This window comes from Gekko japonicus, unplaced genomic scaffold (genome assembly GCF_001447785.1).
Source record: "Gekko japonicus isolate JY-2015 unplaced genomic scaffold, Gekko_japonicus_V1.1 scaffold19, whole genome shotgun sequence".
NCBI lineage: Eukaryota > Metazoa > Chordata > Lepidosauria > Squamata > Gekkonidae > Gekko > Gekko japonicus.
Genome location: NW_015164664.1, coordinates 1,041,642 through 1,067,710, shown reverse-complemented (window position 1 = coordinate 1,067,710; position 26,069 = coordinate 1,041,642). Strand labels below are relative to the sequence as shown.

The following is a 26,069-nucleotide window of genomic DNA, read 5'->3' as shown; positions in this document are numbered from 1 at the left end:
GGGGAAGGTGGGATAAATCCAAATAAATAAATAAATTATGGTCACTGTTCCCAGCCGGTGCTATCCTGTTTACATCTCTCACCAGATCTTGAGCATTACTTAGGACCAAGTCCTGGATTGCCTCCCCTCTGGTGGGCTCTGTGACCATCTGCTCTGTGGCATAGTCATTGGGAGTATCTAGAACCCAATCTCTTTCTCCTGACTTGAACACATATTGACCCAATCAATGTGTGGGCAGTTGAAATCACCTATTATGACACAGTTAGTTAATGTAGCTGCTTTCCTTAATTCTTTTGCTGTTTTAAAATCATCCTCTAACCTTTGATCTGGTGGGCAAAAACAAACTCCCAGAGTTAACCTGTAACCGAATCTATTTCTCTTAGATTCTCAGTTTTACTGGACTGTTTACCCTCTCTGACATACAGAGCCACTCCATCGCTGACCCTTCCCTCCTTGTCTTTATGATATGATTTATATCCAGGAACTACTGTATCCCACTGATGATCCTCATCTCACCAAGTTTCTGAAATGCCCACAATGTCTATGTTCCCCCCTGACACTAAGCATTCCAGCTCCCCCACTTTACCTTAGACATGTCTAGCATTTGTATATAAACGTCTATAATTCCCCAGACATGTTAGCCCTGCAACCTTCCTCCTGTGGCCTCTAGACCTGATCAGGCAGTCGTTTGTCACCCTCTCTGTGGCCAGTCCTAATCAATTCCCCTTTAGAACTGTAACAGTGATTCCTTCATCCCTTAGAGATGAGCCATCCCAAACCAGAGGCATTTCATCTCCCGTTGGCTTTCCCCCAGGATTTCGCTCTGCCACTTTTTTGATTTTAAGCAAGAACGCTGGCTTTGGTGAGCCTCTTCTTCGTCTAGCGTGCTTCTGGAGTGAGACCACTTTCCCTCTGCTCTCAGTCTCTACTTGCATAGCCCCTTATTTCCTGGCAGGCTGCTATTCTGTTTGGCCAAGCAAATCCCAGCAGGATCAGCAAGGCCTCGTTTAGCTGAACATAGTGAATTTTTTGCTTTAAGCTTGCTGGGAACCTGGCTTCTCCACTGCCCCTCTCCCTCTGGGCCTATATTACTGATGTGGGGAGGCAGCCATAGCGAACAGTGGCCTTTAGGCATGTGCTCTCTTTTCCATTTTTAACCAAACATTTTGCATGTGTGCCTGGATGGAATGAGACTTCCTGGAGATCCTGACTTTCAGGATTGCATAGGTGGCAGAGCTTGACATGCAGTGTTACAGTACTCCTGGGAGCAGTAGTCTTGCCTTTAGTCATCTTGGTACAGGCAGAGATGTAGTGGTGGCGAAATGTGGAAGGATCGGAAATATAAGAGCTCTGACTCTGAAGTCTCGCCCACACCATCCCTCCCTGCATGCCATTTGGCATTGCCTGGACTATCGTGGATGCCTCTCAGCAAATGTGAACTACTAGTGTGTGCGTGCCTGTCCCTTCTCTTAGTGCCTTTCCCCTTTTCTCCGCAGTGAAAGTTGACCCGAGCTCCATGTGCCCCATGGAGATGAACAGCGACAGTGAAGACAGTGCCGTGGAGAGCGGCCCAGCGTTCTTCTCGGACCTGCAGAGAGAGTGAGTGTTGGCCTTTGGAGGAGGGGGACTGCCAGGGCAGCCAGGGGAGCCAAGATGTGGAAACTGGCCACATTTTGCTTTACATGCATCTGCTTTTTTATTTTAGAAATAAAGCAGTTTCACCCTACTTTCAGTAGCCTCCCCCTCAGCTGCCAGTCTGTTTCCAGTTATCCAGTCAACTTACGTCCCATTGCAAGGACAGTATATTTTGAATGCACAGATCTCCCTACCCCAAAGTACACCCGATAATCCCTTTTGCTGTGATCATGGGGGAGGTGGCAGGGCCTGCACCTTATACATGGAGCTGCTTCTGCCAAGTAGATAAACCAGTGACCTGACCTCTATGTGGGACCCATGAATGCCTGCAACTTAGGTCCTCCCTGGCAGGGGTGAAATTGGGAAGCCAGCCTCCAATGGGGATGGGACTTTGGCACTGGAGCAGTGTGCTGATGGCCACCCCCCCCCCCCAAATCTCTGGCTAGGTCCTCAGCGGGACGAATGCAGCTGGCAGACTCTCCTGACCTGAAGAAGAGGCGGATCCACCAGTGTGACTTCGAGGGCTGCAACAAAGTTTACACAAAGAGTTCACACTTAAAAGCACACAGGAGGATACATACAGGTATGTGCTTTTGGAGGAGGGCTCTCAGGAAACAGAGCCAATCCCTCCTACTTCCAGAATTGTTCCCCAGATGCCACTTGTTCCTTTAGCTGCCAGGAAATCCATCCAGTTCAGAATTGAGTCTTCGGATTGGCCATAGCTCTTGCTCAGCCCTGCAAGTTGAGATTTTTTAAAAAAAAACACCTGGAGATGCCTGGGATTGAACCTGGGACTATCTGTGTGGAGACTGTGTGCTCCGTTGCAGAACTGAAGCCCTTTATTCCCCTTTTGGCTCATCTTTCTGGGAAACTCATCTGCTTTCGGTCCCACTTGCTTCCTCCTGCCTTTCTGCTTTTTTTGTGTGTGCCTGGAACAGTCCCCTCCCATTCCCCCCTGCTTAACCAGCTCACTCTCCTCCTTCAGATGCGTCCCGACCTGCTTCTTCTGTGCAGCCTTTCTGGGAGATGACCTTTCCCATGTTGCTTCTGCTAGTTCAGCCAGATGGTGTAAGCAAAGGCTTGCTCTGCACACTTGCCAGTTTCAGTTTGGGGTCCAAAAAGAGAGCAGTAGGGGCCGGGGGGGGGGGGGATATATATGCTGTAAAAGCCCTTAATAGTCAACTTCCTTTTCTAAACTAGCTCTTCATCTCCTGCTTTGGTTTTTGTTTGATTGTTTGTCTGGTTGGGGCTTTTTTGGTTATCTTGGAGGGATCCCAGTCAATCCAGGATGACATGGGGAAAGTAAAGGCATCACAGGCAGCATGAATGTTGGGACAGTCTGTTGACTTCCACGAGTAATCCCAGCCAATCAGATCACCAATCATTCTCCTCTGTGTGGGCAATCCCTTTGTTTACCCCATTTCTGGATGCATTTCACACACACACCCCCGAAAATCATTGAAGGGTAGGTGCACCATTTGTCACCAGTGAAATATATTTTTTACAGAAAGTGCCTCAGCCCTAAGAGTTACTAGTGGTAGTAAGAGTCAGGTGGGTAGCCATGTTGATCTGAAGCAACAGAACAAAGTTTGAGTCCAGTGGCCAAAGGTACTACTGGACTCAAACGTTGTTCCAGTGGTAATAAGAAATGATTGGCAGCTGTGTCAAGTGCCAAGTAAAATCTAAAAGAAGAACACAAGCCTGCCAGAATGGCACCGAACAGCATGCTGGCTTTCAAGTTCACCAGGGTGCACGCTTCTTTATGTCATTGGGGTTGGCCCTAATGAAGGGTATTCCGCAGATGGTGTTCTGTTTTTTGGATGGCAGTAGCGGAGCATTATGCCCTGTCCTGGATGGTCCAGGCTGGCCCGCTGTCACCAGATCCCCGAAGCAAAGCTGGGTCTGCCCTGGCCAGTATTTGGATGAGAGACCTCCAAGGAATCCCAGGGTCATGACGTGGAGGCAAGGAATGGCAAACCACCTCTGAACGTCTCTTGCCTTGAAAACCCTACAGTGTTGCCCTCAGTTGGCAGCTAAAAACAACATTGTAGGGACATGAACTGTCCACTAGATGGCCCTCATCTGACTCTCGTGGATAGCTGGATTTTCCCAGGGCTCCTTCTGCCAACGCCTGTGATGACAACAGAGTGATGGGTCCTTGGGGATACCTGGGAGGCTGGGGCTACTCCTGCTGGGGTCCAGTGCGCTTCTGGCTGGTTCGTATCACTGCAGTGCCAAATAGATAGCAACCCTGCCCTGCTTCTACCAGAGCCCCACGTGAGACTTCTTCCAGGCCACCCACAGCCGCCCTCCCTAGAGAGCTCCCGATGATGCCCATGCCAGGCAAGCCAGCCAGGAGTTTTATCTTCTGGATTCTTGAGATCCACCCCCCTTGGCCCCAAACACACTTGGTGGGGGAAGAACAGAACCGGCTCTTTCTCAGCTTGGGCTCTCTTCCCATCGGGCTGTCGGGCTCCTGCACGGCTCAGATTTGCAGCTGCTGCGGCAGCAAGGGCTGCCAGTGCTGAGCAGCCATCCCTGTAACCCCTTCCATCCTCCAGATCCTCCCACACAGGTTTCCTAGCAACCTGTTCCGTCCTCCAGGTTGGAATCCTCTCAGCCCTCTGGTATCCTAGCAACTCCCCTCCCCTCCACCAGCCCATTTGGCTTCTCATCACAGCCCCCTTTTCTTCCTCTGCACCACCAACAATATCCTTTGTAGAGCCAAGGGACTCCTTCTGTCGGGCCCTGGGATGCAGTCAGGGACTCCCAGCCCAGCCGTCTGCCTGAGTTGCACCTGCCCCCACTGGGGGTCCCTGCCATCCATTGTCTCCCAGAGGACTGCTGGGCCCAGGGGAAGAGTGCGGCTGGCTCCTCGGCTGCCTGTTCTCGCCCCGATTTTTGCTATTGCAAGCTTTGAATGGGAGTGGGGCTCTCTCAACTGGGGGGGGGGCACCTGTCAGTTGCGGCCCACCTATTGCCCCTGTCTTTTTCTATTGTGAATCTATAAGAGTCACAAGGAAGAATGAGCTTTGGTTGGATTTTTAAAGAATAATTTTAAAATATTAGGAGGAGAGGAGCACAGGGGCTGATGGGCAGAATGGCTGTTCAGAAGGCCGCTAGGCCGATTTCTGGCATCCCTGATTAAACAGCTGACTGGTGGTGTGAAAGAGCTTTCTTTGCCTGTGTGCACAGAGAGCTGCTGCTAGTCAGAGGAGGCAGTCTTAAGCTGGATGGACAAAAGGCCCAACTTGGTATTTAAGGAGGTTCATATGTTCAGTCCTGGGCTGAAGGTAAACCCAGAGGTCATCCAGTCCAACCCCGTGTTCCAGGGCATTCTTCAGCCTAGGTTGCCAAAAGGTTACATGAGTTGAGTCCTTCTGAGGGGTACAGAGATGTGTGCGGCCATGGCAAAACATTTGGGGAAATTGTGCAAGCTCTGCAAACAAATCCACTTATTTACTTAATTATGTTAATTATTCTAGCTAGTGTAGTGAACAGTGCATGTTCTCACTGCAGCGGCGGTCCCACAAAGGAGCAAGCATCGCATATTAACTTGCGCAGACTTGCCACATTGCAAAACAGAACACTGGATGGGAGGGGGCAGTGGAAGGCCAAAGGAAGTATACCCTCCCGCCCCCAGCTTTTCGCATCCAAGTTTGTAGCCTTGATCGCTTTACCTCTGCACCTTCCCCCCCCCCCTTGTTGAAATGAATGCTGGGGCGTTCCCTGATCACCTTCCCTCTTTCCCCTGCAGGAGAGAAGCCGTACAAATGCACCTGGGAGGGTTGCACCTGGAAGTTTGCTCGCTCTGATGAGCTGACTCGGCACTTCCGAAAGCACACAGGCATCAAGCCTTTCCGTTGTTCGGACTGCGACCGCAGCTTTTCTCGCTCTGACCACTTGGCTTTGCATCGCCGGAGGCACATCATGATGTGAGGGGGCTCACCCGTTCTCCCATTGGCCATGGAAGGAGATGAACCGGTCCCTGCAGCTGGCTGAATTCCTGCCTGATAGTTGTGGCTGCTGCGGACAGAGTGTGTTTGCAAAGAGAGGGCCCCCCCTTCCCCTCCCAGTCCTTGCCACCTACAGAACTCCACAGAAAGAGCTGTGGCCTGGACTAGGGAAGTGCAGCTCCCGGGGCCGGCAAGTGTTGGGGACTGCGGACGTGCGGATGGCCAGGCCTGATGGATGCTGCGTCAGTTGGAATGGATGCTTTGGTTTGTGGGGCAGTTGCTGCAGTGGGATCTGGATGAAGGCGGCGTTTGGCTCCTCCATTCCCTGTGGCAGTTCTTGATGATTTCCCTGAGCTTCAGACCCATCTCTCCCAGAAGCAGTCTGGGATTTCATTCATTGCAGGCTTGAGTTTTCAACCTGGGGTTTCTGCGCACGTGCACAAACCCAACCCCGAATCCCTAGAAAAAGGCCCGGGGGTGTGTGGGTGGGGGTGGGGTGGACACAAAACTTGTAATGAATTGTTTTGGGGGGTTTTTTTTAGAAAAAAAAGTTTTAAGGAGCATTGAAACAAAGTCTGTATTTGAAACCTGCCTTGGAATCCTGCTTTTCAGTCTTCAGATGCCCAAAGTTGTTCAGCACAATTTAATTAAGTTTTTGGGGATTTCCGTTTTTGACTTCTCGAAGTTTGCCATTAAATGTTCCACTTCCCCCCGAAATCGGTGACTTCAATTGTGCCGTGAAAAGACTGGCTTCAGGAACTGTTGCAGACTATTCCAAGATCAATGAAATTTTAGAATTCAACAAATTTGAACTTGAGCATTTTGGGGGGGGATTTTTTTGGGGAGGGGTGATCTGATTAGTATGTGGCAGGGCCAGTCCCCTCCGTGCCTGCTGCATTCTTTCTTCCCTTTGGTCATGTGGGTGATTGACAAAGACAGCTCCAGTACTCCAGGGCCAGTGATGGAGGAGGGGCCAAAAACCACAAAAAGGGAAAACTTTTGCGGAACATAGAACTGTGATGACTCAACTGTGGAAGGGGGGATGTGGGGATTTTGAATTCTGCCTTTGTTGATGTGGCAGGGAGAAAAAACCCCATGAGCTTTCCCCAGCATGGCCCTCTGCCTGTGGATGGACTTGTGTCTTACTCCTTTTACAGAAGACTGGACTTGGCAGCCGCTTTGAACTGCAGAACTTGGGGGTTTGAAGGTCTGAGGGCGCCTTTTGATTGACGGACACATGTTGGGATTTTTAGAATTCGCTTTCGCTTTCCCTGCTCTTGAGGGGAGTCAAATATGAACATGGTTTTCCAGAAGCTCCTCTGTGTGTCTGTCTCATCTTTCTCAAACCCAGCAAAGCAACCAAATTCACCTTGGGGGAAACAGTTCCCCATGTGTGCAGAGGCCTCACAGCAAGGACTCGTTGGGGTCAGGAAGGTGGAGAAAAGGGAGGGTCTTTTGCATCCACCTCTGTGGGACTGGAGGAAGCTGTGGCATGATTACGTGGTAGGGGGAGGTGAGGTAGGGAGAAAATGTGGTAGTCCAGGTTGCCATGATGTCGGGAGCTTCCTTATACCCAAGGCTGTGTCTGCCCTGCACAGGAGAAGGTGGCAATTATTCACCAGGATATACTTAGTAGTAGAAGAGAAGAGATTGGATTTATACCCCGCCCTTCACTCGGAGTCTCATAGCGGCTTACAAACTCCTTTCCCTTCCCCTCCCCACAACATACACCCTGTGAGGTAGGTGGGGCTGAGAGAGCTCTTTCCAGAACTGTCCTTGAGAGAACAGCTCTGAGAGAACTATGGCTTGCCCAAGGTCATCCAGCAGCTGCAAGTGGAGGACTGGGGAATCAAACCTGGTTCTCCCAGATTACAGTCCGCACACTTAACCACTACACCAAACTGGCTCTGAACAGGGGAGGTCTTCAGAGAATGAAATCCTAGCCCCCTTCCCCCCCCCCCCGCAGTCCTGCTCAGCCTTGCTTTGACCTCAGTATTTCCACCAGGCATTGTTCTCCCTCTCCCCTGCTGTTCTTTGCAGGTGGCACTAAATGGTGTTTGCGTGTGGTATGAACTTGGAAGCACAGAACATATGCAAAGCTCTACTTTTACCAAATTGTGTCAATTCTCCTGTTTTGCCCTTTGTGATGGGCAGCAGGTCTCAGATCCAGGCTCTCTGGCAAATGGTAATGTTGATCATACTGAGCCACCTAGACAGATCGCACCCAAAGAGTGCTTGTGAATGGTTCCTCATCTTCTTGGAGAGGAGTGACAAGTGGAGTGCCTCAAGGATCTGTCCTGGGACCTGTTTTGTTCAACATCTTTATCAATGATTTGGATGAAGGGATAGAGGGAATGCTTATTACATTTGCAGATGATACTAACTTGGGAGAGGTAGCAAATACGGTAGAAGACAGAGTCAGGATACAGGATGATCTTGACAGGCTGGAAAACTGGGCTAAAACAAAATTAATTTCAATGGGGATAAATGTAAAGTGCGGCATTTAGGTAGGAAAAATCAAATGCATAAATGATAGGTTAGGGGAGGCTTGTCTTGCCAGTAGTATGTGTGAAAAGGATCTAGGGGTCTTAGTAGACCATACACTGAACATGAGTCAGCAGTGTGATGCAATTGCTAAAAAGGCAAATGTGATTTTGGGCTGTATCAACAGAAGTATAGCGCCCAGATCACGTGAAGTGATGGTACCACTTGGCTCTGCTCTGGTTAGACCTCACCTAGAGTGTTGTGTTCAGTTCTGGGCACCACAATTTAAGAAGGATATAGACAAGCTGGAACGTGTCCAGAGGAGGGCAACAAAGATGGTGAGGGGTCTGGAGACCAAGTCCTATGAGGAAAGTTTGAAGGAGCTGGGTATGTTTAGCCTGGAGAGGAGATGACTGAGAGGTGATATGATAACCATCTTCAAGTACTTGAAGGGCTGTCATCTAGAGGATGGCGTGGAGTTGTTTTCTGTTGCCCCAGAAGGTTGGACCAGAACCAATGAGTTGAAATTAAATCAGAAGAGTTTTCGGCTAAACGTTAGGAAGAACTTCCTGACAGAGCAGTTCCTCAGTAGAACATGCTTCTTCGGGAAGTGGTGGGCTCTCCTTCTTTGGAGGCTTTCAAACAGAGGCTAGATGGCCATCTGACAGCAATGGTGATTCTGTGGACAGGCAGATCATGAGAGGGAGGGCAGGAAGGGTTACCTCAGTGCTTAGTTCTTGTGGCCCTTTTTTAAAGGTAAAGGTTCCCTTGCTCGAAAGCCAGTCGAATCCGACTCTAGGGTTGGGGTGCTCATCTCCGTTTCAAACCCAAAGAGCCAGCGCTGTCCGAAGACGTTTCCGTGGTCATGTGACCGTCATGACTTAACACCAAGGCGCACGGAACGCTGTTACCTTCCCATCGAAGTGGTACCTATTTATCTACTTGCAATTTCTTGCTTTCGAACTGCTAGGTTGGCAGGAGCTGGAACTAGAGCCCTTTCTTATGCCCAAGGAAATGCTGATTGCCACTTTGGGGTCAGGAAGCAATTATTCTCCAGGCCAGTTTGGCCAGGGATCCTGGAGGGTTTTTGTCATATTCTGGGTGTGGAACAGCGGTCACTGTGGGTGTGGTGTGGAGGGGGAGGTATTTGTGAATTAACTGCATTGTGCAGAGGCTTGGACTAGATGACCCTGGTTCCTGGCGATCCCTTCCAATTCTATGATTCTATGATTTATTAAATTCAAAGGGCTGGTTGCCTTCACAATACCCCTTGTGAAGCAGGAACAAAGTACAGTCTTGGGGCACCTCAAAGGTTATCAAATGTGTCAGGAGCTTTTGTGGACTGGAGCCCTCTTGGACAGATGCAGGAAGTGGATCCTCAGTTGGCAAAGGTATGCATGTGTACACGTGCTTATATAGCAAAAGCTAAGCAGTGGGACCATAGCTTCCTGTTTTATATATAATCTACTTAAGATGCCGCAAGACAGGTGTGTATGTATGTGTGTTTTAATGAACTTGCAAGGGCTTCATCTCTAGAATTTGTCACCTGTGAAGTAGACCATTGCTATTCCACTTTCACAGCTGCAGGAAATGAGTTGGTGGGGGGACAGAAGGGACTTTCTCAAGATGCCCATGGCAGAATGAAGACTTGCACTCATGCTGGATATCTGTTATTTTATCTCGGGCAGGGGTAGGCAACCTTTTTGGTTCGAGTGCCAGAAAAAATGCACCATGTACCTTTGAAGATGCTTGGTGTGTCAGCAGACAAAATTGGGGGGCGGGGAGGACTGTACTTAGCCAAATAAGTTTGGAGTGAGCTAAGCCCCAGCTATGCTGTCAGGATCTCAGGATTTGCCTTGGACTCAGCTGGTGTCTGTGCAGGTCTGGGAAGCGATGATGGCCATAAGCCATGTCTGTTGCCTTCACCTGCACTGGCAGTCTGCCACCAGTGGTTTGGTTGTCTGGGTGGAAATCGGGCCCTTCTCAATTGGGAATTGTGCTGCTGATCTCTCTGGGAGCTGGACATTGCCGCTGCAAGAAGGACAGAGTGCTTTGATAGATTAGTACTAAGCAGGTTGCCTTCTTCAGACACTTCTATGTCGTGACTGCTGGTTTTAAATCCAGTTTTTAACCTCCTACTAAGGACTGAGTTTGTGGCTTTTCTATCTTGCCCTATGCAATGAAATCAGGCCTTGCAAGGGCACATCCTCTTTTCTGCCAGAAGAGGGCACTGCTGGATTCACAGAGAACCGGAATTCTGGGTGTAGCCAAAGTCCTATCCAACCTCTCAGAAAGCGAAATAGATTTATTGCTAGAATTGGCTGCTGGCAACATAAGCTTTCCAGAGGAAGTTGGAAAGAGGCAGAAGAACACTAACTGGCCCTAATTCAGGTCTTGCACGTCAATACGTGCATGGCTTGAGGGGTTTTTTTTAATATAAAAAATCCAAGAAAGTGTTCACAATAAAAGCAAAGTTGAACAAAGTTGAACTGGTAATTTTGCAGGGGTAGCCAAGTTAGCCTGTTGTAGCTAAAATAAACTGCTCCTGTGGTCTTTGAAAGACTGATTCGTTTTTATTCTAGCTTAAATATTCGTGGATTCAAAGGCCACTTCATCAGGCGCATGTGGTGTGCATGTGTGTAAATACACAAATACGAAAGGTGAGGGGGAACCCTGTAAACAGTAAGGTCCAAGGCTCTTGACTTGCTGGGTGAGATGTAAATTCTATACAACTTTAAATGTAAAAACGTGAGGTGGCTCAAAAGTTGAGTTGATCTTTGATCTTTTGGGCAGGAGTACTGAGTGTGGCAGGAGCTGCAGTGGCTCAAGTGGTTAAGATGCTGAACTGCAGGCTGTGGAAGGTCAGTAGTTCAGCAGTTCAAGACCCGGGTGCCGCATGATGGAGTGAGCTCCCATCTCTAGCTCCAGCTCCTGCCAACCTAGCAGTTCGAAAGCAAGAAATTGCAAGTAGATAAATAGGAGATGAGCACCGCAACCCTGGATTCGACTGGCTTTCGAGCAAGGGAACCTTTACCTTTTTACTGAGTGTGGCAGACAGGGGAGAGGAGTGACGCTTCCATCTCCTTCTCAACTTCCCGCCTCCCAGTAGACAGATGTGCCAGTTGGAAGCCCATCTAGATTTGAGCTGTCTGATACATGACCTGCTTTGACTTTTCGGTTTAATTAGGGCCTTGACGTGATTAAATGCAAACTGAGAGGGTAATTGAGTGCAGCTGGATCATAAAGCCCCTCAGACTTTGTGGTTCCACCTTCAGGAGCCAGGTTGTCGGCTGGCAGGAAATAGTGCACGCTCAGGGTTCAGCTCCTCCAGGGTTTGTTCTACTGCCCCATCTACAGATGACACAGTTGCCATCGGGAGGCTGTAGAACGGGCTTCTTCTACCAAATGCTTTTTCCTCTTTCTCGCCTGTGTGCTCAAGACATGGGAATGGTTGCTGCAGCTCTCTTTGCTGTGTGGGACTGATGCTGGCCAGGGCAGAATGGAATGTTGGCTAAAAAAAGCCTTGGCTGAGCTGTGATTTGAATTGGAGAGAAGGATCATACGCCAGCCATACTCTGGCAGAAAAGGAGCGGCTTGTCCAAGGTGAGGCCAGGCTAAAGTTGTGGGCCCACTTTGGGTCAGGGTGAGAACAAGACCGCAGAGGAGATGGAGCAAATTGCCGAGATAATGAAGGAGCTGGACTAGGTGCGATGCTGAATAAAGAGCATGAGGTTTAGGGGAAATAATAACAGGCAGGGTGGGAGGGGCCACTCCGCTTGCTGCAGTTTGGCGTTGAGTCTTTAGCCATAGTCTGTTGCCTCTAGCAGGCCACAAAACAGACCAGAGTATGGTTATTTATATGCTCTTGGCCGTCAGTGCTTGAGAGCAGGTAGCCAACAAATCAGTGACTAGGATTAGCCACAAATCCGATCAGTCTTCTGCTAGCGGGCACAACATGGCGCTGTGAAGCGATGCTTTGATCAGGCAGCTGTGGATTTCCCAAACTCGGCAGCTCCAGCCCCACCTGCACACTTCCAGCCTACACCTTTTGGTTTCTTGGAATCAAAGAAGGTAATTAACTCACACATCAAATGCTGTGTACCTGGTTGTCGAGGTAACAAACACACACATTGGTGGCATGTGAGTCTTTGCTTCTGGGGAAAATCCACATTATGTCAATGGACAATGGAAGAAACTGTCACCCAGCCCAGGAGTACCTTGCTGCTGTGGGAAGAGGCAGAGCCTGGGGCAAAAGCCCTAGTGGGCCCCTTGCTATGCTCCCAAGTTCTATTTTGGTGGGTGTTGTGAGGAGTGCAAAACTAAGAAAGAAAGACAGAACAGTCAGAAGAAAATAGAAGACTCACAACATTAGCTCACAAAAATATGAGCCAAGGGTAGAATATGGCTGACATTTATAAAACCATATACAAATGATCAGTTTGATTTTTGCAGGAGGTCATTTGCTGGAATGGAAGCCCATGGCCACAAAGGAGAAGAAAAGGCCAAATACGATCTGTGATGGACAAAATTCAATTAACTATCGGAGGATTTCCAGGTGGTGGCTTAGGTGACTAACATTTGGGCGGATACATCATCAGTCACGGTGCATTGCTGGGGCTATTGGGCCTCGGCAACATCTGTGGACAACTCTGTCCCCTCTCCCTCTTACCCCACACATAAGGAGCACTATAATCCTACTGGATTCCCCAACTTCTGGGTCCTCCAAGTTAATTCCTACCATTGTATTCAGCCTGGCCCACCTTCAGGTCTGCTTGGGAAATGTGCTATCTGAGGAATAATACTAACAAAGATATTGAGTACATTTCACCTCTTGAAAGTGCCTCTAGTATTAATCACATGGGATGGGAGGGGCTGAGCATGAGAATGACAACTTGCAGCAAAATCAAAAATTAGTTGGGGGGGGGGCCTTTGGTTCAGAAACAGAGCGCCTGGTTTGCATGCAGAAGAGGCCCCAGGTTTAATCCCCGGAATCTCCAGTTCAAAGGATCAGGTAATAGATTATGGAGAAGACCTTTGCCAGGTACCCTGCAGAGCTGCTGCCAGTCAGTAGATACTGGCCTGGATAGACCAAGGGTGTGACTCAGGAAAAGGCAGCTTTGTCCAGGCAGCCTCTGCCCCAAAGGACATCCACTCTGCAGTGTTTTATTTCTATTCTGCAGCTGTGTTGTATTTGCAGCTCTGGGGCCATCCCTCTCCTCACTCCAGAGTTTTATATGTTCCAACAAGCTCCACAGGTGAAAGTTCACTGAAGAGGCCAGCTCATTGGGTAGCCCCCTCCCCCATGTCCTCAGACAACCGGCCAGGCCCTCTTTGATGTTTCTGGTTTTTCTGCCTTCCTGCAGAGGTTCAGGGGTCAGGTATTCATGTGAAATCTGAGTGTGACCTTCCAGAAACTCCCTGGCAGGCCCCTCTATGACGTCTACCCAGGCACAAGGAACAGGATCTGTTTTGCAGATCCGATGCCCCAGGGAGCCGAAGTGTGGCTTGCCTCGCAACTCGGGTTGCCAACCTCCAGGCGGTGGCTGGAGATCTCCCATTGTTACAACTGATCTCCAGCTGACAGATCAGTTCACCTGGAGAGAATGGCCACTTTAGAAGATGGATTCTATGGCTTTAGACCCACTGAAGTCCCTCCCCTCCCCAAACCCCACCCTCCCCAGGCCTCAGCCCCTAAATCTCCAGGTATTTCCCAACCAGAAGCTGGCAACCCGACTCAACAACTGATCTCCAAATTGGTTTCAGCTTACTGCTGGGCTATGCCCCCTCTAGGGTACTCACTTTGTTTTTAGCTATACTTTCTGAGGGAGTCTGCACACTTCATTGGGAAAGGGGCGTTGCAAGAATGCAATGGTTCACTGACCCCGTCAGAGACCGAGACACAGACTGAAAGGGAGGACTGTAGGACAGCCACTCCCTGCCCCCTCCACCTTGCTGAGCTGTCACTGCTCCCAGAGCCTCAGACAGTGTCCAGATTCATTGCTTGCATCTGACTGCTAATTTAAATGCCGGCAAATCTGAAATGGCTCATTGGCAAGCAATGCCGGCGGAACTCCAAACGTTTGGCAGGGAGGGTTTCCATATGCTCAGTTTTTAAAGCTTCCTTAAATGCTGGGAAAGGGGAGGCAAATAGGGTCCTTTTAAGAGCTCCTTCAAAGGAACTGAGAGTGGCCTCACTGGCTTCCAGTCCTATTGGGCTTGTATTAGCCACAGGGCCATTGCAACAGCACCACTGACGGAGGCGCCACACCAGGAACCCACATTGCCCTGCAACCAGCTGAAATCCCCGCTGCTGCAAATCACTGCTGATCCCCACACCGCCTGAGACTCTGGCGGCAGTGGAGGGCGATCACCTGAAGGGTGGTGGTGGGGTCTCCCAACCTCCCTACTACCGCTGCTCACCCTACAGCTGACCCTGACCCCACCACACACACACTGCCCAATTCTGGGGCCCCATCTCTGAGTTTTGCAGGGGCCCCCCAGAATCACTACCCCCTGCCTTGTATGCATGTATTTTAAAAGATGTTGCATTCTGTATATATAAGCATTCTTTTTGGCCCCCAGTACAAAGGCTAGAATGTCAGCTTGCAAGAGAAGCTGGTAGACCTTGCAGGGAAGGGATGGAGTGCACTGCTCCCTGCCCACTGCTAGAAGAGAGAGACACTGACCCCTGGGCCTTTGGGTAATACAAAGATGTTTATTCTGTTATGTACAGGTGGAGCTGAACTCCTGCGTGGACCATATGCCCAAGACACTGGCAACAGCAGGCTGACTTTTTCCCCATTTTTTTTTTTAGAGACAAGGGAGAGATATTCATTCTTCCAAGCCTTCCTCCCAAAACAGTGGGAAAGGGGTATATTTTCTTCCTTGGTCCAAGTTATGGGAAGATCCCGCAATTGGGTTTAGCAGGGAGATGTGGATGCTGAGCTGAAGAAGAAACAAAATTGGAGTCAGCCTCTGAGTGTCACAGAAGTCCTCATTCAGCGCAAGGAGAAGCTGCCACTTTCTGTTCTGCCTGATGAGTTCTGTGAAACCTGCACACCGGTTGAGTATACCATACTGTTTTGCCTACTGTTGTCATGCTGACCAGAAGGGATTTCAGAAACATTCAGACATCCCAGTTGTGCAGTGAAGTGAATCCTCTATTCCCTCGTCCATCTAGGGAGAAAGTGGGTTTGGACTCTCCTGGCTGGGTCAAATTGCTGCATGGTTATTTGGGTGGGCGGAGGCTGCTTCAGGAATGAGATGAGTCTTTTGAAGGATGAATATCATACCCTTTTACTAGCATCATTTTATTATAAAACATTAGGTAAATTAACAAATATAGTTATTTAGTAAAAGAAGCAAACAAAAACTCCCAGAAGACAACCCTTCCACCCACCACAGTTTTCCAGGTTCTATTTTGTGTTCACATATATATATATAAAAGAGAAGGAAAGCACAATTCTGTGATGTGTGCACTTACACAATTCTGTACAGCTATTCTTTGTATATACACAGGTGCCCCCACATTTGGGGAGCATGCAAAGAAATCACGGAAGACATTGGAGCCCTGCGTTTTGTTGTGCATGACACTGGCGGGTGCGGAGAAGATGAGTTTCCAGCCATCTCCCTGGTCTTGCTGCTGGCCTGAAAGTTCCTCAGCAGAGCCTGTTAGCCTCCCTGAAAAGGGATTGATAACAGCTTCCTCCAACTTTTAGCTTGCATTATCCTGCTCATGCTTTTAATGATGGAGCCCGTCCCCCAAGAAGGGGAAGAAGAGCATACAGATTTCATTAAAAACCAAGGAGAATCTTGCAGGATCATACCAAGAATCTATCTGCTCCATCCTGGCCCCCATAGTGGTCAGCCAGATGCCCAAGGGAAGGCTGCAAGTGGGTCATAAGGACAACAGCCCTCACCCTTGGCATTTAAATATTCAGAAGCAAATGCTTCAAACATTCTGTTCAATCCGGCTGCACCAAATGACCCTGCATTCTGCACTGAGAGAAGACAGGTTCTGGAGAACATTTGCTTTGATTCTTTGGTTTGCACCTTTTCATTTGGCTACATACGTTTTTTGGGGGGAAGGAGGGCTTTTGCCACGAAGTAGTTGAAAACCACTGAAGCCTCAAAGCTCCTGGAGTTTGTCTGATTTAAGCTAAGTGCTGTGCCCATTTGCAACCAACAACCATGAAGCCTAGAAAAGTGCCTTTTGAAGTTACTTAGAAGACACAAAATGGTACACAAAGGCAGGAGAGGTCTCTTGTTGCATTTGCATTAATGAAGCTATATGTCTGACAGGCACCTGCACTCTGAGCTCTCATCCTGCTCTCAGTAAGTGCACTTGCAGACTAACAGCGAAGCATCAGAACCACCATAACCTTAGAATCTAGAACAGAGGAATGCCTCCACATGAAGCTTTGGGCAGAGGGCTGATGAGCACGGCAGGAAAACCCCCAGAAAACATCCTCCAGACAACAATGATGTGGCTGAGGAGGGCTGAGGTCAGTCAAGGAGGTCTCCAGCTGAAAACCGGAGGAAAGCAAGATGGCCAGCTTCCAAACAACATGTTGCACAAGCTCCTTGTTTACAAATCTGAATATTTTATGAATTTGAATTTCAGTATGTTACCATTTTGAAAGCAGGGGAAAAAAAGAAGAGCATTATTCAGCCAAAGTCAAGCCCTGGTAAGGAAGCCCTTGTAAGGAAGTACACATTGGGTAGTCTTGTGGAACTCATGGCCACAAGATGTAGCAATGACCACTGAGTTATATGGATTTTGAAGAGGGGAAGTCTATCATTAGCCATGATGGCTGAATGAGACCTTCAGATTCAGAGGCAAAATACCTATGATCATCCCTTGCAGGCACCTCTGTAACATCTGACCGGCCAGTGTTGCAAATGGGATGCTGGATTAGATGGACACTTGCTCTGATCCAGTATGGCTACTCTAAATGTTAAATCCCATTGACTTCAACTGATAAGTTCAACACATGCGTAACTCTCTGCCTTTGGCACTTGTGAGACTTAAAAATGAATCAAGAAGATGCCATCTGGGCTGGACTGTGATCTGAATCTAACGTAGTTTAAGGCACCAAGTATTAACATGTCACTAATAGATTTTCCTTTTTATTCCCCTGCTTAAAGCCCCCTTGGGGCCCACCAGGGCTAATACTTGGCAGATGCAAACAGTTGGGATCTATGGGCTCCTTTCATCGCTGTGGCCTTGAAACAAAGTTTAGAGCTGTACAAAGCAAATCAAGGACCCAGAAATGAATGAGACCCGTCAACTCATACATTGTGCCCACCTATCTGGCACCAAAGAGGAATGAAAGAAAACTTGGCACTAGATTATCCACCCACATGCCTCCATGCTGGAATGTGCATGCAATCCTTCCTCGCTGTACAGTAAACCAACTGCAGCAAAAGGCCTTATTTCTGCCAGAGCTCCCCAGATCCATGCAGTCAGAGTGAGGGCAGTGCTTGCTGCATGGACACATTATGCCCTGATGGGGCAACAGAAGCAAAAGGGTGCATGTTCCAAACATGTGCTCACATCCACTTTTGTGTTGGCTACAGCTATGACCATCCCTGTTGGCTGGCTTCTGGGCATAGCTAGGACAGCTGTCTTTTGCCAGAGTCAGAACGAAAGCTTCTCAGAGGGGGGCTGGGACTGCAGTGATCCCTCTAAGCTGAGTTAGTGTGAGCTAGCTCACAGGGGTTTAGCCTCCAGCTCACACATTTTTGTCTTAGCTCAGGAAGGATGGCTCCAGAGCAAACTAATGTATGCAGTAGCCAAATCGCTCACTCACAACTTTAATGCCAGTTGCTCACAAAGTAGAATTTTTGCTCACAAGACTCACAGCTTAGAGGGAGCACTGGGTGGAAGGTGTGTGCCACAGAGATGGCCAACTAGTCCTTCTTGACAGATAGTCCAGGGCGACCCAAAGAGCCTGCTTCCGCAAGAGAACATGGGAGGGGCTAAATCCAGAGGGCACTGAAGTGGAATCTGAACTGGAGTGTACTTTGTCATCATCCTTGCTGGTGCTTCTGTGCCATTTCAGTGTCTGTCTGTCTAATTAATTCCCTGGAATTCTTGAGGGGAATCCTGGAATCTTCTCAGCATGAGTAGCAGCACTTTCTCCCACTCCATGAACTTTTTTTTGGGGGGGGGGGGAACAGCACAATCCATCTAGGGATTGAAGAATGACCAGAACTTGTTTCCAAGGCTGCTTTTAAAATTTGGGGAAATCCATATCTGGCCACAGCAAAAAAATAAAAATATATTTCTTGTGCTCATGTCAAAAGGCAGATTAGCAATGCATTCCGGGAGAGCAGTGGCACAAAATATTATGGGAACCAATGTGGTGTTTTTCCATGGTGTTTGCCCAACATCTTCCTCCACCATCCAATGGTCCTCATGAACAGGTTAGAATCCGAGCCTGTGATGGGAACGGGAGCCGTGTGTGGCGTTTCTCTCAGGAGTGTCTAATGACAGAGGCAAGGCTGCCCCATTGACCCCCACCCCTTGAATGGAGCAACTGAGGCAGAGGTGCATCTCAGTCAACCAGGGGACTGTGGTAGTTGTCGTGAGGTTATTTGCTCCAACTTGACATTTCAAACAGGTCAGGGCCACAAAAGCTCTGTATGATCCTTGAAACCCATCAGCCTGTAGAAGGGACCTTCAGCCAAAGGCCCGAACATCCTAGGGTCGCCTTTCCTCAGGAGGCAAAACGCCCCACCAGAGAAGCAGGTGGAAAGGTCACTTGAAGGGCAAAATAAGTGGCACGTTTTCTGGAGATGGAGCTCTGGAATGCCATTCCCCTTCTGTGGCTTGATTTTCTTTCATCCAGATGTGTAGCCATTTGATCACAGTGAGGTTTGGTTCTTATGTACAAAATGAGAGCGGGGAGAACCACTGTGGGACAATGGTGCTCCAGTCTTTAGTTCTGGTGCCTCTTCATGTGCAGAGCCAGATGGTCAGAGCGGGAGAAGCAGCGGCCACAAGCAATGCACTTGAATGGCTTGGCTCCGGTGTGCTTGCGGTAGTGTCGGGTGAGCTCATCCGAGCGGGCAAAGCGCCAGTCGCAGCCATCCCACGTGCACTTGTAGGGCTTCTCACCTAGAAGGGAGGACCAAAAAGAAACCTGTTACAACATTCTGCATACCTCTTGGCTGAAATCCAGCCTTCTCCCAGGGTGGAATCAGGCCTTTATGATTGGCTATAGAGAGAGGAAAACCTCTGCTGTTAGGATAGATGCTGACTATTCAAGAGAAGGATGACAATAGAATGCATGGTCCTACAGCAGCTTGGACTGCCGGACCAAGAAAATAGTCATACCAAGGCTGCTGCTGCAGCAGAGATGCTTGGGAGTGACAGGCAGACAAACAAGCAAAAGTAGGATGTGCGTGGCCACAATCCCAATGTGCTCTGCCTCTGCAGGGAAAATGGCTCAGCTGCACGAGCAGCAAACTTTTATCAGCTTTCATCAGGTGCTGTCCAGACATTTTCAGTCCTTTCTGCCATGAGGACTAGAAATGTGATTGAAAAAGAACAACCCCGGTAGTCAAAATGTTCTAATCCAAGCAGAACTCAGGTTGGTGCAGGATGGGGAAAATAAGCTGACAGCTGTCTCAAAAACCAAACGCAGGGATCCCCAATTCTGACTAGGGCCATGGTGCACACAGGTGGTGGTGGTAGGGTTATCCTTTCCCTGGTGTACCACTATACCCCTGATAGATAGGGTTGCCAAATGGGCCCAGGGGGTGGGGAATCTCCCGCTTTGGAGGGCCGATTTCCGATGCGATGGAATTCGGCCCCGGGGGAACCCCGCCCCCCGAAGCTGCGTCACCAGAGGTGACGCATGACGTAGGGCATGTTGGGAGCGTGGCCCAGATCATCGGGGGGGGGGGAACCATATGGTTTCCCCCTCGACGATCTTGTCCACGCCCTAACGTGCTACGTCGCGCGTCACTTCTGGTGACGTTCTGGCTGCGCGCGCGCACGCCCAGCCAGCTCCCGGAGCGAGAAGACACTCCCCCGCCGGTAAGTGGATTAAATTTGGCAACCCTACTGATAGAAATCCTAAATAGCACCAGGGAAAGGGTTAGTGCCTCCTGCTCCAGTACTGCCCTGATCCAACTCTTTAACCTAAAAATATAGATATTGGGAAATCCTGTCATGGATTCCAAATGTAAGCTGGAGTTCCACCCTCCTGCCTGTCTATTAGCTGCCCCAGCTTTGGTGGCTGCACTTGGGTGTGGTCCTCTTCAGTCTCAGCCTTGGCTCTTGGAAACCTTGAACAAGCAGGCAGCATTCAAAACAGCCCCAAGTTCACCAGACCTCAAACGTTTATATACTGCACACTCTACGGTGTGAACTGGATGGAATGCGTGCCGTTGATGGAAAGGAGCACCAAGAGCTCAGTTTCATGTACTTGCTCAAAAACGTGGCAGCAAGCATCTAGTTGCTATGGTATAATAGGCCCACTCTGGCCTGCAGGCCCTGTTCCACCCTGCCCTCCAAGGTTTTCCCCAACACCTGGAGAGGCTTTTTTCTCTCTCTCTCAGGCAACCAGTGCCACCACCTGACCTTTGTAAGGAATTGCCTGCTGGGAGGGTCCGGTTCAGGACTCCCAGCTTGCCTTCCAAGTTCTGAGGCCTTGCCTCTGTGTCTTCTGCTGCCCAGTAAGCATGGGGACCATTTACTGCCTTGTGCACCTCCGGCGGAATAGCCACCTGCCAATTTACTGCCTTCACCCCAGCACTCCCTTTAAAATAGCATGTCCAAGATTGTGGAGGTCTATGTGGTGCAGAGAACCACTACCACCATCAAAAGCTATAAAGTATTTATTAAAGAGAAAATGTTCACAAGCATACTTTTAGCACAGCACCAGATTGAGCAAGGGATTAAAAAGAAATGGGTAAAATGCAATTCCTCTGTCCCTCTCTCTATACACGCCCTATCAGATGTCAAAATACAGGACAGGCTCCTTAGCTCAGGATGTTATAGATCTCTACAGAGCTACCATTACCTTGCAGCTTCTCCCAGCTCTTCAGGCCAGCACGTGGTTAATAACTGCCTCCTCCAGATCTTAGTTAAGAGTTCTGTCTGCTCTGATGGACTCAACCCCAAGGGGACCTTCCTTCTTGCTTCCAGGAGTTTTATCACCTCTCTTTTACCCACCCACTGACCAGGTCAGGCCGGGTCAGAGAAACTTTTCCTGGAAATTCTTCAGGAATTCCTTCCTGAAGTCTCTCTAGTATTTAACACCTCCAAGTCTCTGTTCCCTCTTTGAAGGGCCATCCCACTATCTAGACCTATCAGACCATTAGCTAGACCTATTAGCATTGTTATGAAGGTGGGCTGAGGTATGTATGGAAAGCAATTGAACTGACCCCCCCCCCTTTCTCTGCCCAGAGAGGGGGGAACTTTTTTAAAACTCAAGTGTGAAGAATTTGCTCATTTCAAACCTCCAAAGGAAAAAAAAATGCATTTCTTCACAGTCCCTATAATAATTTCTCTAGTGTCTAGAGACCTCTTTTATCTTTGCCACTGCCTTGAAGAAGAAGGCTAAGTTACCACAAGAACATTCATTCAGTGAGTTTCAAATGTGTATCTAAGCTTGCACATAACTGTACAATTGATTTATTAATGTGTATAATTATTAATCATGTTTTTATTCTGCCCTTCCTCTAAGGAGCTCGGGGTGGCACGTGTGGTTACCTATATCCTCAGTCAGCATGCAAGGAAAGATAGGCTGAGAGATCATTGCTGCCATAAGGCCAATGAGCTTCATGGCTGACTGGATTTGAACCCAGGCCACTGCCCTGGACTGGCTCTCATGTGACAACCTCAGCATGCCAGCCCTGTGCATATCCTCCATAGACATGCATTGGCACATGGTACAAATAACATGCCTGTCTCCTGAGAGAGAGAGAGAGAGCACATGCAAAAATGCACGTTTCCACACACAAAAACAGACAGACAGACAGACACAGAGACGTGCAGCCAGGCAGGTGTGAAACTGGTTGCAGTCTGGATCCGACTGGCACAAGGAAGAGAACTTTGGCCTTGGGAGGGAAGATGCCGTTTTATAGCTCCATTACAGAAGAATTTCAGCTCAATTTATGAGCACCCTGTTGAGAATTTTACAGCCCTCTCTGGAACATGTTGCTTTGAGAAAATCTATGTTCGCAGGTTATTTTCAGCCCTGAGACAAAGGCAAGGTTTGCCTCACTCAGCTGGAGCCATTGTCCCAGGCACGGTCACTGAGCTCCAAACAATAGCCAAGCTGGACTCCAGGATGGAAACAAAACGCTCTCCATTGTCCTCCTTGGGGGCTCCTTCACCTGGGAGATTTTGGCACAATAGCCTAACTGCCATTCCAGTCCACATCACTGCTTGAGTTTTATATTTAATCTCCCAAGGCTGCTGGGGCAAGGAGGTGGACCCCCCACAGATGAACCCCCCCACACACACAGTTCTAGCCTTCTGGAAAAGAGGGCAGAAAACCGCTGGGCTCCTTCCCCGGCTGAGAAATGGGCAGGCGGGCATTGTCAAAGATGCACCAATAGAAAGTTGAATGGCAGCCAGCTGCCCCGTTGCAACGTTTTGGTGGCTCTTCGCAACTGGTGCAGACCCCTCAGCACCTGCCCAACACAATGGGAGTCCTTCTACAGGGGGGGAAGTCTGCATCCGGGGAGGGGGGCGATCTCCAGGGGGGAAGTGTGCATCGCCTTCAAAATCCACAGATCAGCCCTTGGAGACCTTTCCCTGAGGATCCTGCCCACATGGTAACTCACCAGTGGAGAGTTCTTTGGGAAAAGGGAGGGATGTTTTTCCCCCCAGAGGAACGGCCTGACGGGACATGACTCACAGGCCACTGGATGCCTGGCTGTGTTGCAGAGTGCACACTTTGTTGCGTGTGCTGGAGGGCTAATATTGCTCTTTGCATGGCAAGGAAAAAGCTCCCAGGCCCCGGGAGTCATGCCAAGTGAGAGAAGCCATTCCAGGGCCAGCCTGCAATGGCTGTTTTGTTGTTCATTGTTAAAAAAGGGAAAGCCAAGCCAAGGCTTTTTCTTAATTGGGCATGGTGAGATGCACAGCTTCTATAAACCAGATTTATAAGGGAACAAGGAGACTGGGACTTGGCCAGCATCTGATAAAACCCCAGCATGAAACCAGGGGACCAAGGGATGCTTCTGGCCCCACAGCACGAAGCAAGTGCCCTGTGGTACTTCTGTTCTGAGGCCAAAGCTGAACACAAAATGGCTCTCCAGATGGTTCAGAGACGCCACCTAAGCCTGAAGAGCCTTGCAGAAGCCAATCAGATTTGGGGACTCTTGTTTCAGACTCACAACTGAACACAAAGTGTGGTGAGAAGCTGCAGAGAATGCAGCTGCTATGGTAAGCCTCAGACTGGGGCTGCCAACTCCTGCTTCAGAAATCCCTGAAGATTTTGGGGGGGGGGAGCCTTGGGGAAGTTTAGAGAAGGGGGAGAGCTCAGTGGTGTGTGTGATACCATAGTCTCCACCTTCCAAATTTCCCCCAGGCGTAGTGTCCTCTGTCGTGTAATCTATGCTCCCTCTAAACTGTGGAGTCTTGTGAGCAGAAATTCTCCTTTGTGAGCTGCTGGCATTAAAGTTCTGAACGAGCGATTTGGCTGCCGCATAAATCAGTTTGCTCTGAAGCCATCCTTTCTGAGCTAGGACAAAATGTGTGAGCCGGAGGCTAAAAAACTGTGAGCTAGCTCACACTAACTCAGCTTAGAGAAGAAGAAGAGGAGGAGATTGGATTTATACCCCGCCCTTCACTACCCAAAGGTGTCTCAGAGTGGCTTACAAACTCCTTCCCCTTCCCCTCCCCACAACAGACACCCTGTGAGGTACATAGGTGGGGCTGAGAGAACTCTTGACAGAAACTGCTCTTTTTCAAGAACAGCTGTGCCAGAGTTATGGCTTGCCCAAGGTCATCCAGCCAGGTGCAAGTGGAGGGCTGGCCGGAATCAAACCCGGTTCTCCCAGATTAGAGTCTGCACACTTAACCACTACACCAAACTGGCTCCATGCACCACCTGGAGGTTGATAACACAACCTCAGAGTCCTGGATAGGGATGATGCTGCCACCAAACTAACACTTCACTAGGCAAATCATTCCAGGAACCCCAAATAAAGCTCCCCTGAGCATGTGAAGTAAGGTTGCTGGCCTGTTGCAATGTGATGGCAGAAAGAAAATAAGTGCCACTGATACCATGACATTGTTTCTGGGCAAAACCTGGAAGTGATGTCATCCACCCCCATGATGCTCTAGGAAACTCACAAATCTCTATAATCTTTACTATGCACAGATTTGTGATAGTTTCAGGTGGGTAGCCGTGTTGTTCTGAAGCAGTGGAACAAAGTTTGAGTCCAGTCAGTGGCACATTAGCTTTCATGTGGACATGGTATCTGAAAAAGTGTGTGCGCGCACGGAAGCTTATACCCAGAATAAAACTTTTTAAGGTCTTAAAGGTGCCACTGAACTCAGAGATTTGACAGTTTTCTAGAGCATCGTTGAGTAGCTATTACACAAACTCCTGGAGATTTAAGGGCAGAGCCTGGGGAGGGTGGAGTCCGGAGAGGGGAGGGAGCAGACGTGTGACAGAGTCTGCCTTCCAGAGCTGCCATTTTCTCCAGGGGAAAGGACTTCTGTGGTCTGGAATAATTCCAGGTGGCTGGAGACCCTAATGGGACGTCACTTCACCCAGAAATGACACCACAGCGTTGGTGACACCATTTCCCCTCCCCCGGTGCTTTGCTGACTGGCAGTGGGCAATTGGTGAGGGATTGCCCACCGCAACCTGGAAACTAGCAACCCTGGCTCATGCACCGAGCATTCTTCCCTGACGAACACTCCTACTCACAGTTCTTCTGACCCTTGAGGATCTTACTGAGCATTTTTACTGTACTGCAAAGAATTCCAGGCAGTTCACGTATGCTACATCAGTGCTCTCTGCAACACCCCAGTAAAGTAGGCCACTGTTTTACTCTCCCCATATTCCCACTGTGGGGCTCAGAGAAAGCAGCCTCCTTAAGTTCTGGTTGAAAAGGCAATATTTGGCCCAGGGCTTTTCTGTTTTTGCAGGTTAAGGCCACAAAGCTGTAAAAAAACAAAATTAACAACAGAACTGATAAAAGGCTGTTCTTTTGATAATAATAATAGGATTTTGGAAATAGATGGCGGGATAGTGAGGAACTGGGCAAACCCCTCCCCAGAGATCTTCCTTTTGAAGACTCTGAGTTAGAAAGAAAGAAAAAGAAATTCTATTTTGGGGGGGAGTCTGGCATGAAAATTAGATATTGCCATGAGCATTCACCTACCGGTGTGTGTTCTCTGATGCGCCTTCAGGTGTGAACTTTTAGTGTAGACCTTTGTGCAACCTGTAAAAAGCAGAAGGATGAGAAGCCATTCTGAATATCCAAGTCAATACAATCACCAAGGCAGCAGGAGTTTAAGTGCTTTGGAGAAGCATGGACTTTGTGTACTGGTGGTCGGGAGATTCACGCATGTGTGTAAAGCCACCCTTTAAAATGGTGCAAGAAATTAGAGACCCAGATTCTATAGGGTTCTGCAGTGTGCATGTGCATGCAATCATGGGGCTCCTGTATGAGGTCTTATTGCGCATGTGTACAAACAGACATTAAAAATGTCTCACCCAGAACTCCTCTAGGTTTGCACCACCACCGCCCCACTCCAGTGAGGGGACGTAAGGGGGCTGTCTCTGCTAGAGTCTCTTTGTGGGGGGGGGGGAGAAGCAGATAACAAGAGGTCCTGGAAGTAGGCTGTGTGGGCCCAAAGGAAAACCAGGGTGTAGCTCACGGGGCCACACATCACCTGGCCTCACTTTTAAGCCTCTCTTGGGATTTATTTGGAAGTGGGACCTTACACATGGTTGCTGATGTAAGATTGAAAGGGGCTTTGCTTGGCACTGAGATGGTTTGACTTTTCAGCCA

General features: G+C 49.1%; 2 protein-coding genes across 4 annotated transcripts in view; one reads left to right on the top strand and one right to left on the bottom strand.

Moving 5' to 3' along the window:
• The window catches only part of KLF8 (Kruppel-like factor 8), a 62,971-nt gene extending 56,074 nt beyond the window's left edge, over positions 1 to 6,897 (top strand). For all 3 annotated transcript variants that reach the window (XM_015408970.1, XM_015408971.1, XM_015408969.1), the window contains 3 exons: positions 1,497 to 1,599; positions 2,082 to 2,218; positions 5,393 to 6,897. In XM_015408970.1, coding sequence (XP_015264456.1) covers positions 1,497 to 1,599; positions 2,082 to 2,218; positions 5,393 to 5,574 — 422 coding nt within the window. In that variant the 3' untranslated portion in view covers positions 5,575 to 6,897. The remainder of the gene's footprint in view (positions 1 to 1,496; positions 1,600 to 2,081; positions 2,219 to 5,392) is intronic.
• Positions 6,898 to 17,904: 11,007 nt separating this feature from the next.
• LOC107108537 (Krueppel-like factor 5) overlaps positions 17,905 to 26,069 on the bottom strand; it is a 22,229-nt gene continuing 14,064 nt past the window's right edge. The window contains exons 3-4 of the mRNA XM_015408980.1: positions 25,437 to 25,496; positions 17,905 to 19,197 (exon numbers count right to left, since the gene is read on the bottom strand). Coding sequence (XP_015264466.1) covers positions 19,019 to 19,197; positions 25,437 to 25,496 — 239 coding nt within the window. The 3' untranslated portion in view covers positions 17,905 to 19,018. The remainder of the gene's footprint in view (positions 19,198 to 25,436; positions 25,497 to 26,069) is intronic.